This window comes from Brassica rapa, chromosome A10 (genome assembly GCF_000309985.2).
Source record: "Brassica rapa cultivar Chiifu-401-42 chromosome A10, CAAS_Brap_v3.01, whole genome shotgun sequence".
NCBI lineage: Eukaryota > Viridiplantae > Streptophyta > Magnoliopsida > Brassicales > Brassicaceae > Brassica > Brassica rapa.
The window spans coordinates 8,093,917-8,103,501 of NC_024804.2; the positions used below are offsets into that span (position 1 = coordinate 8,093,917).

At 35.5% G+C, this 9,585-nt stretch overlaps 1 protein-coding gene across 2 annotated transcripts; it reads right to left on the reverse strand.

Moving 5' to 3' along the window:
- Nucleotides 1-1,020: 1,020 nt before the first annotated feature.
- Nucleotides 1,021-6,410, reverse strand: LOC103844380 (polycomb group protein EMBRYONIC FLOWER 2). 2 transcript variants are annotated; one of them, XM_033282164.1, is made up of 22 exons: nucleotides 6,160-6,410; nucleotides 5,971-6,067; nucleotides 5,675-5,822; nucleotides 5,527-5,582; nucleotides 5,328-5,442; nucleotides 5,062-5,221; nucleotides 4,914-4,964; nucleotides 4,579-4,709; nucleotides 4,316-4,378; nucleotides 4,113-4,234; nucleotides 3,853-3,917; nucleotides 3,698-3,750; nucleotides 3,548-3,601; nucleotides 3,410-3,469; nucleotides 2,979-3,025; nucleotides 2,797-2,897; nucleotides 2,490-2,712; nucleotides 2,338-2,386; nucleotides 2,169-2,252; nucleotides 1,722-1,801; nucleotides 1,424-1,513; nucleotides 1,021-1,318 (listed from the first exon to the last, which is right to left on the reverse strand). In XM_033282164.1, exons 2-22 carry the CDS (start codon nucleotides 6,006-6,008, stop codon nucleotides 1,219-1,221), a joined length of 1,890 nt encoding a protein of 629 aa, XP_033138055.1. In that variant the 5' UTR covers nucleotides 6,009-6,067; nucleotides 6,160-6,410; the 3' UTR covers nucleotides 1,021-1,218. The 2 variants fall into 2 exon arrangements, with proteins under 2 accessions (XP_033138055.1, XP_009119423.1); XM_009121175.3 differs by having other exon boundaries at nucleotides 4,579-4,718.
- Between the last annotated feature and the right edge of the window lie 3,175 nt (nucleotides 6,411-9,585).

Consider the following 9,585-nt stretch of genomic DNA (forward strand, 5'->3'; position numbering starts at 1 on the left):
AAGGCCCGGGTTGGTTTGGTTCTGAGCTTAATTGTCGTTAGGTGTTGATGCGCCACAAAGGAAGTAGAACAAGAAAAGAAGAACTTTGTGATCTGACGCAGCAACTTTGAATTCATTAAGTTGCCAATCTCGAATATGTTTCTTGTAAGGGAAGGACGAAACTAGAAACACAATGATGGTCACAATGAATGGTAACACGATCATAAAATCAAGAGGATCTTCCTGCTCCTTCAAGAGTTTAACCAAAGCCTCGATCATCGTTCGAGAGAGCCTTCCCTTTGTAAAATACTGATGGCCCTTTTATATGATTTAACTGAATAGTTATTACCATATATCCGGTGAAATTATCTTTATGACAAAAGTTATATTGCCAAATCTATTATGTAAGGGAAATTAATAACTCTAGAATAAAAAATGTAAACTAACAAAACCCAAAACGAAAAGAAGAAATACTTAATATGAATAAAAATGTAAATTAATAACACCCTAAACGAAAAACTAAATATTGTAAATTAATATAACTCCTAAATAAAAAAAATGTGAACTAATAAATAATGTAAATTAACATAATCCTGGATAAGAAAATCCAGCTCTTGTTTCTTTGTTTTATTTTTCTTACAAGTCATATTCTTCTTGTTGGTTGTGTTTGTATACTCAGTTCTGTTGTAGATCTCTCAGTCTCAGTTGTTATATTAAGTTGACTTGATTATTGGCGTAGCTTTCACGTTTAGCTATGATTGTGCTAGAAATGCCCACAGATGTCAAGGGATAAGTCAGAGATGAGTTTTGGGATTTGTATAAGAATTGCTTCCACCAGAGAGACCTGGAAGGAAGTCTACGGTTCTGTATCGTCCAAAGCCACCACCAGCTCCAAAGCTTAAGAACAATAATAAACATAGACGAAACCAGCATTGAACTAACTTTGTGAGAGAAATTCACTGTTGTGTTAATTAGTGTTCTTTTGGCCTAAAGTAGTGCACTTAGATTCACTCAGAAAAAAATGATCCTCTCAAAGTCAAATCAATAGAAGGATTATGTGTTAAAAAAAAAAACATAATCCTGGATAAGAAAATGTAAATTAATAACACTGGAAATAGTGTACAGCCAAAACAATCACAGATCAAAGGACCAAAGTGGTTAAAAATCAGACACAAAACTCTTTTCTCTCACATTTTAATGTTTACACTTTTCTTCTAGTTAAATAGTGTTCCTGGGTCTTCAATTTGGGAGCTGTTCGAGAAAGACATTACAGTTGTTCATGGTTCTGGCGTCAAGAAGGCCATGGTTCCACAGTTTAACCATAAACATTCTCCAGCACCTACACAAGTTCTCACCTTTATCAACAACAACAACAAAAAAAAAACACTTTCTTCTATGAAACACTTGTCAAACCAAGCCATGCAGGAAATGAGAGTTGAATTACCAGATCAAATGCGGTATTCGAACCATGATGGAGCCGTGCAATCTTGAAAACGCTTCACATGCCCATGGAATGTGACCATCTGCTAATACTCTGCAAAGGGTCAAAATCTAGTGTCAAGGTAATGCTAAACCTGAGATAATCTTTTATCAGTGTTCTTTTTCTCTTTTTTTTTTTATCAAAATAACTCGTGCAGTAAGACACTATTACACATGTTATCCACAAACTATTTACGCATGTTACGCTAAATTTGTTTACAGTAAGACTCGACATATATGTACTGAAAAGAGATAAGACATACCGCTGCTTCCTCACAAACGAGTTCCACATATGCATCATCTGTTTCTCATCCTTGGTCACATCAACGAAATCGTCAAGCATCTGGAAAGAAAGCAAAGTTTCAAATAGTAAAAAGAAGAAAAACGGTATACTCTGGTTCGGACCGACAACCAAACAGAGAGATAAAAGTAGATATATGCTTCTTGTGAAAAGATGGAACCGACAACCAAACAGAGACGTCATTTCTAGAAAAGAGTGTTAGCATATTCTGGTTCGGACCAACCTCTCACATATTTTGTAATGAATCTCTACCATACTATATAACAACAATTTTCCTACGAAGTTCGGTAGTTTGGTAGATATATGCTTCTTGTGAAAAGGGAAAGGAATATGGAAGACTAGCTGCATAGGCATCCCAACTCCCAGTTAAACGTAAGTACGCTAATGTGGTTAAGTTCTAAAACATTACCCTTCTATCTTCAAAATCTGCCACATCATCATCAACTTCATCTTCACTATCTCTGTCAGAAAGTACTTGTTCTAGAGCCATGGGCTGCGTTAGCACACACACAGTAGAAATCAAAATCAGTTGCAATCTTCATAAGCAAGAGAGATAAAAGTAGAAATAGATCGATCACCTGAGCTCGATGAGAGTGAAAGAACTCTCTCTTCTGAAGGAGGCTACGGCTGGAGGAGATTAAAAACAATTGAAAAACTCAGCCACATAATTTGGGATGAGCAAGCTACTAGTATTAGTAGTAATATAACTAGGACATAAAATCAAACATACTTCCTCAATTCCGACCGTTCAATAGATAGCTTCCTCGTTTTTGCAAATTGCAACATCGTACTTCCAACCATTGACTGCACAGAATCTGGATCAACACATGATTGGACGTCTGCAGGACTCGTGCCAGGAGGAACTCTTTGACCAGAAGACTCAGCAACCCCAATTCTTTCGCAATGCTTTCCAGGAGCTATTCGGTTCTTCTCACATCTAACCGAATGAGCATCTGAAAATAAACATTAAAACAGACAGGCTTTCATGACATGATGGAGAAAGAAGCCAGTAAGATTCATTACAATCAAACACATACCATCAGTCTTATCTAGCACCTGGCAGCCTAGTCCAAGATGATGCCCCTGCCTTGAGCTCCGTACTTGACTCTTTTGCCTTCTACGTCTGCCTTTCTTTGAACTGTCATATATATTGTAGAAATTTTCAGAGCCCAATGCTAGTAAGATAAGTAAAGATAGAATAATAGGCCAGATTACTTACGAGAAAAAGAATGTTTGCTGCTTCGGGTCAACGCCGTCCTCGTTAATCTGAGAAAACAAGAATTGTGAACATTAACATTTAGCAAACTGCGCTACAAATGATCAGCAAACTGGAAAAAAAATACGAAGAAATAGAATAAATTATAGCACCAACTGCTAGGCGAAGGTTGCACTCCTATATAATTCAGGACTCTATTCTACAGTCTAGCTTTGATGGCCACAAAATTTAAAGGCCACAGCGATGTCATTTTGAAAGATAGCAGAGAATCATAGTGTGACAAATAACAATAAGATATTCCAGTTATGCTATTTAACCACTCCAAGAACTACTCATTGAGGATGTTAGGTTGGAAAATGAAATTGTCACAGCCGAAAAGACCTACAGCGGAAAATCTAATGGACAAAAAGCGAACAAATAAGAGATGCTCTAACCTCGGAGATCATTGTCTCACTCTTGAGAGACACATTTACAGCCTGATATTCTTCACTCACCTAAACCCCAAGTCGAGCAGATTAGTGGCTACAAAAGAATTGAGCAATAATAACTAACTGAGTTATGAAGTTACAAACCCAAAACTCGAAATTGAAGAGATCATGGGTTGATGGCAAATGATATTTCAGCCCCTACAACATAAAAAAAGATTGCATCACTACAAAGACTAGTAACAACAGCTGTATCTTTGACTGAGAGGTACGTATGAAATTGACATTAAAGTCCACCTTCAAACTGGCACATTTTACTAAGCAGAATGGACAAGAAAAGTCTTCAGTTACTGCAAGATACAAAGCAAACAAAATCCAAAATGTTATTTGCAACAAGAATGATGAGAAAAATGTTATTTATTTTCATATGTTTAGCGATTATTTAAAATTACCTTCGGTCCTCTGCAGTTTGTTATTATAGTATCTATAATTGAAAACTACATTCCGTGTTCTCAACCTAGGGAATGAATGTAGCAGAGTGGTTTAGAGTCAACATGAAGAGATGGACACTATATGTCGTAGGTAACACTTGCAATTAAAGAAAACTAAGGAAGCAGACCAGACAGGTCAACAAAGTTAATACAATTATTAAAATAAAAATGAAATGAGGCAAGAAAACTGAAACCGGATTGTCGTCTAAACTGAAGTAAACCTGATAATTTGCAGCATTGAAGGGGAAGAGATGTCATCATATGAAAATGAACTATAAGGAGATTTTTCTGTTGCCCCAACCTCTTCTGCGGATATGGTGACTTGCACTTGTTGCGGTGAGCTCTTCAAACAAGAATTATAAGTAACTATAAAATAATATTTTCAGAATAACGGAAGGATGTACAGCAAAGTGTGCGGAGTTACCGAGGTGAGGGGATTGCTAGGAACCTGAATTGAGACACACTTTTCCTCATTCATAGACTTTAACTGCAGAAATGGACAAGTTATACCAGTAACGTTTTCATTCAAATGAAATGGACAAGTTATGCCAGCAGTTACTTTCAATTTTACGTTTTTAAGTTACATAAAAGAAGTTAAATCCAGAGTCACCATTTCACTAGAGGGACCAACGATTTGTCGATAAGGGAAGAGCATTTACCTACTAAAAACGATTTAGAGAGTATTACCTTTATGAAGCAAGGCTGCATTTCAACAAGAGAGACTGAGTCGACTTTCTGTCCCAGGTCCATGTTTGGAGATTTCTGCCACAACGAATAGAGCGATTGCAGAGATACTTTGCTCCATAGGCAATGTCCACCTATATTTCCTGCCAGAAAATATTTTTAAAAAACTTTCATGAAGACTGAATCAGAAAAAGAAAACTCTAATACTACAATCACAACATCCTGATTCATTTTGTCATCAATCAGACTTAGGTTTCTTCAATTCCACACTGTGATATGGAGAGAAAAAAATGCAGCTTTGCTTCATAAAGGTAACATCAATGAGAAATGGGAAATACCTGAATGGATCTTGCCTGAATCAATGCCAAATTGAGAATTTTGCGCACCAGCTACAAGTTAGAAAATAATTTTATCAGTTTTATCTGGATACTGTGCATAAATGGAAGTCATCAAAATAATTTGTACACATGGATCAAACTCACTAACCAAAGCTGATAAATAAGATAGCGAGTGAGCCTGATTTTGCCTCCAACGCGAGTTTATTCATATCAGGGAGAAGAAAGTTGGCTTGTGCTTGACTAACTCCATCAACCCCCACGACGCCAGTAAGAATGCATGCTCGGCTAAACTTATATACTGCAGAATACTACAATTTGAAGAAAAAAAAAAGAAGTGTTAGAGACCAAATGTTAAAGTTAAAATTGACATCAGAATAAGATGAATCCAATTCTGTGCGAGGTTCAAAAGCATACCTCTGCAACAGGCTTAGGAGAAACGAGTCTTGCCAACAGGATATAGAGAGGGAAGAGCTTTTGAGTTTGTACTCCAGCATCTATAGTGCCCGAAAGGAACACAGTCATTTGTATTCTGCACGACAGTAAAATACTGAGCACCACTAGTCTAATAACAAGACAAAAACTACTTAAGAGAAGAAGAAGAAGAAAAAAATACCTCCTTTTATGTTTAGCTTCAATCTTATAATGTAAACATCTCTGGAGAAACAAGGGCTACACGGAAGAGAAGAGAGGAGAGAAATGGTTAGGAACTTAGGATGGAAGGCATATGTAAAAAAGTAAACCAAGCTAAGAGAAAGACATACATTCCTAATAGCACGGCGCTGAAGAATGTTGTAGAGTTCGACAGGCTTGCAATACGCAACCAAGCTCTCTTCAGCAGCAATCTCCTCCTCTTCAGACATAAGAACACGGGAGTCTTCATGGCACATCGAATCTGTGCTTCTTGAACAACTGCGATTCCAAAAAAAAGGAAGCTCAATAGGTGCACTGTCTAACTATCATACTAAAGAAATATCCACTCTTTCAACAAGAAAAAAAAAAAGAGTAAAGCTTGAAGCTTTTAATCTATAATGGGAAGCGAGAGTGAAAGAGAACATACGAAGAGGCTGCAGGAGAGACGAGAGGAATGCCTGGCATAATCGCCCTACGAGATCATCACAGACACCAAATAATGATATGCCTCTTCACCCTTCAGCCTGCCAAGAGAAAAAAGAAGGGCCATTCATCAAAACCAGCCATCAGATTTGAATATCAGTTCCAAACGATTAGCTTCAAACAGAGCAGCGACCTTTGAGAATCCAGCAAAATGATATCTACCGAAATCTAGAAGAAAACCTTCGAGTTTGAGCAGATCGAATTGGAAGCGAAGGTGAAGATTAAGAAATAGAGATGAAACAGTGAACACACAGAGAAATTAAGAAAAAAAGAACCCTAATTTTGAGAAATATCTTGGACGACGACGACAACAACAACAACTCTTGAGACGAGTTATTTGGGGGTAATAAAGACAAATAAGTGTAACGACCAAAAAAAAAAAGACAAATAGGTGTAAATTATTATTTTTTTTTGTAAACTGCTTTCTCAAATAGGTGTTAAAAAGTTTTTCTTTCTGTTTTTTTTCCTTCAAGAAAATTGTGTAAGCATTTTACCAACTTTATCTCACGTTAAGAATTTTATTACTACGATATCAAGCAATCTTTCTCATGAAATCGATCAAACTGTGGGTAATATGGCTGGCCAAATAATGTTCAAAAATATAAATATATGGGCAAAATATCGGTAAAATTTGATTCGATTCAATTTTTTTCGATTCTAATAAAAAAAATTCGGATATCCGTAACTCTACAAACCCAAACAGATATTAGTTTAATTAGGTGGTTTAGTCGCACATGCACTACAATTTTCTTATGAATACTTAGTAATTTATGTATTATTAATTCAAAAATCAATATGATAAATTTTATTTATGTTTCCAAAAATTTTAACCAAACATTAAATTATTTATACAAGACAAAGGTTTTCCATCAAAACACATATTAAATTTTGTATTGAAATTTTAAAGACACTCGCATATTAGAAATATTTTATAAAATAATTAAAAAACAATTTTGCTTGATTAATATTTAATTATTGATTATTTTATATCTTAATTGTATTTCAAAAATATTGACAAAGATATTTTTTTAAGGAAATTTAATGGTGTGATGTCATAATTTTTCAAAGTTATGTCATTTTTTTTTTGTAAGAATGCATATAGTGATGGTGATGACAGATATGAATAAAAATTCACTAACAAAGTGAAACAGAATTAACAAACAAACAATGATCATATCCCAAATATTTAAGATAACAAAAATGTGTGAGAAATAATTTTGATAATCAAAACATGAACAACTCGAAAGAAGATTAAAACAAAAGAAACTACATAGTGAAGCTGGAATTACCTTCACGTCCAGGAGGAGCATGTCGACCCCATTAGCTCACTGCCGTGATTAACATTTCTAGCTTTCCAGAACCTAAGCAAACGGACCACGGCAGTGGAGGTGCAAATGCCAGATTTCGAATCGGCAAGGAAGACATAGCCCAGAGGAATAACCATTGTCGAAGATAGGTTTCTTAGAAAGCTTATGAAGGTGAAGAAAGAAGTGATGCATTTCATGGGTCAAGCATGCCTTTTTGTACTTGAAGTTTCTGGTGAAGGCAGTAAATGAGGAAGCATTGAATGATAAATCGACAACGGCTGATGACTGTGGCCGATGACTGTGTTGAAGACGACCCTTGGCTTGAGCGTAATCACAAAACGTTCCGGCTTTTGGCAATCAAGAAGATGAACAGAGTCAACGCTTAGGGTTTCATTGGTGTGCTTTACGGAAAAAGTTGGGTCTGCTATAGTGGACCGGCAACAATACACAGTCCATCAGGAATCAACAATTTTCGAAGCCCATATATGAGATAACAGCCCAACAGAAACGCTTGTGAATTGTTTAATGAGGACACGTGTCACTCTCTCAGTAACTTATTTAATGATGTGACGCGTCCAGGAGAGAAAACACTATTTTATTATAGAAGATATGTTTTCAATAAACTAATTATATATCTATATTATTAAAATACAAGTCATGACTATTTTCATGTGTGATTTTTTTATTTGGACCATCCCTAGAAAATTTATTAAATTTTACATAACGTAATTATAATATCTTTTAATATCTTTATTTTATTTGAAATACTAATAAATATTTTAAGAAATGTCAAACAAAATCTTTCAAATATCTTTTAGAATCATTTTAAAACTAATTTTCGAAATTAGTTAATTAAAATTTTAGTTATCACAGATTGGCATGAAAAATAATGGAATGTATTCAATTTAAAATACCTAAAATAATGGCATGTTTTCAATTTAAAATCAATTATGTATTTGCATTTTTTCAAATTTTTCTCTATGTATAAGAAAATGGTTCAAATTTAATAAGCCATAGACAGAACACAAAATATTAAATAATGTTTCTCGTTGTTTTTATTTTAGTAATTTGATGGTGGCAGTTGTTTAAAAAATTAGTTTCATTTTTATTATCTTATCTTAAATCCCTAAATATTTCAAACCTCTTTCAGAGAGACTGCCTGTATGTTTTGCTTGAGGACAAGCAAAAGGGTAAGTCTGGGGGAGTTGATATACCTTGGATTTGACCCATTTTTATCCATGGTATATAAGTGTTTTACTATATATATATATCTATGTTTTCTACTCTTCTAGGTATGTTTTCAGGTTCAGGTGCATTTCAGAGTAAAGCTATGACTTTGGAGCATTTTGGAGCTTAAAGGACATTTCACCCGAGCTGACCACTTAGAGGTCGACGAGAGGAAGAATAATCGATCGATGCGCATCAGTGCTGACGATCGATATCAGGAAATGCCTTGACAGATGAAGATTAATATCGATCGATATACCCAAGTATCATCGATCGATGTCGAGACACCAGACGCGATATTTTGGATTCAGCAGACTTAAAAACCAAGGCCAAGCCAAATTACCAAAATACCCTGACAAGTTTTTAACCTAGTAGAATATATACTGCCTAGTGTTTTTTTGACGGCAGAGAAGAACAGAGCTTTTTCTAGACCTAGTTTTGTTACAAGTTTCATTTGGGAGAGAAGATCACTTGTGATTGGAACTCCTTGTTTCTATTTCTTTTCATCTATTCCATGAGTTTCTATTTATCTATTGATATGAATTGCTTTGCTATGTCTGAGTAGTTCAACTGTTAGATCCATGGTTCAGATAGGTTTGTGGGATTAGCCCTAAACTATAGATTTGCCTTGTTGTGATATTCATGATAGATTTGTATTCATTGTTTGTTTTAGCCTAGCTAACTAGAACTTGATCATAGGATTGCATATTCAAGCACCTTTGTTATCCCATCCTGACATCTATCTATCATATTAGGATTGCTAGAGAGGGCTAACCGCCAATTTAGAATCTTAGTAGAGCATTTCATACTCGCGCATAGGTCTGGCTAGAACCCGTCGATCGATGTCCTCAACTGACAATCGATCGATGTTGGCAAAGGTGTATCGGTCAACGTCTTAATAGACTATCGATCGACACTCTCTTGTGTCTGCATACTAACCGGTGAGACACGAGATCTAGTCTGTTAACCAGTGGTACATGCGACAGCTGATCACTGAGTTAAGCGAATGAGCTCTAATATATCAT

What these genes read in the sequence shown, in the direction of transcription:
- LOC103844380 (XM_009121175.3), bottom strand. Translation starts at nt 6,008, where the DNA reads ATGCCAGGCATTCCTCTCGTCTCTCCTGCAGCCTCTTC. An exon ending in GTGAGACAATGATCTCCGAG is followed by an intron (nt 3,026 to 3,409) that starts GTTAGAGCATCT and finishes TTGTTTTCTCAG; the next exon opens with ATTAACGAGGACGGCGTTGA. An exon ending in GAACGGTCGGAATTGAGGAA is followed by an intron (nt 2,387 to 2,489) that starts GTATGTTTGATT and finishes AATCTCCTCCAG; the next exon opens with CCGTAGCCTCCTTCAGAAGA.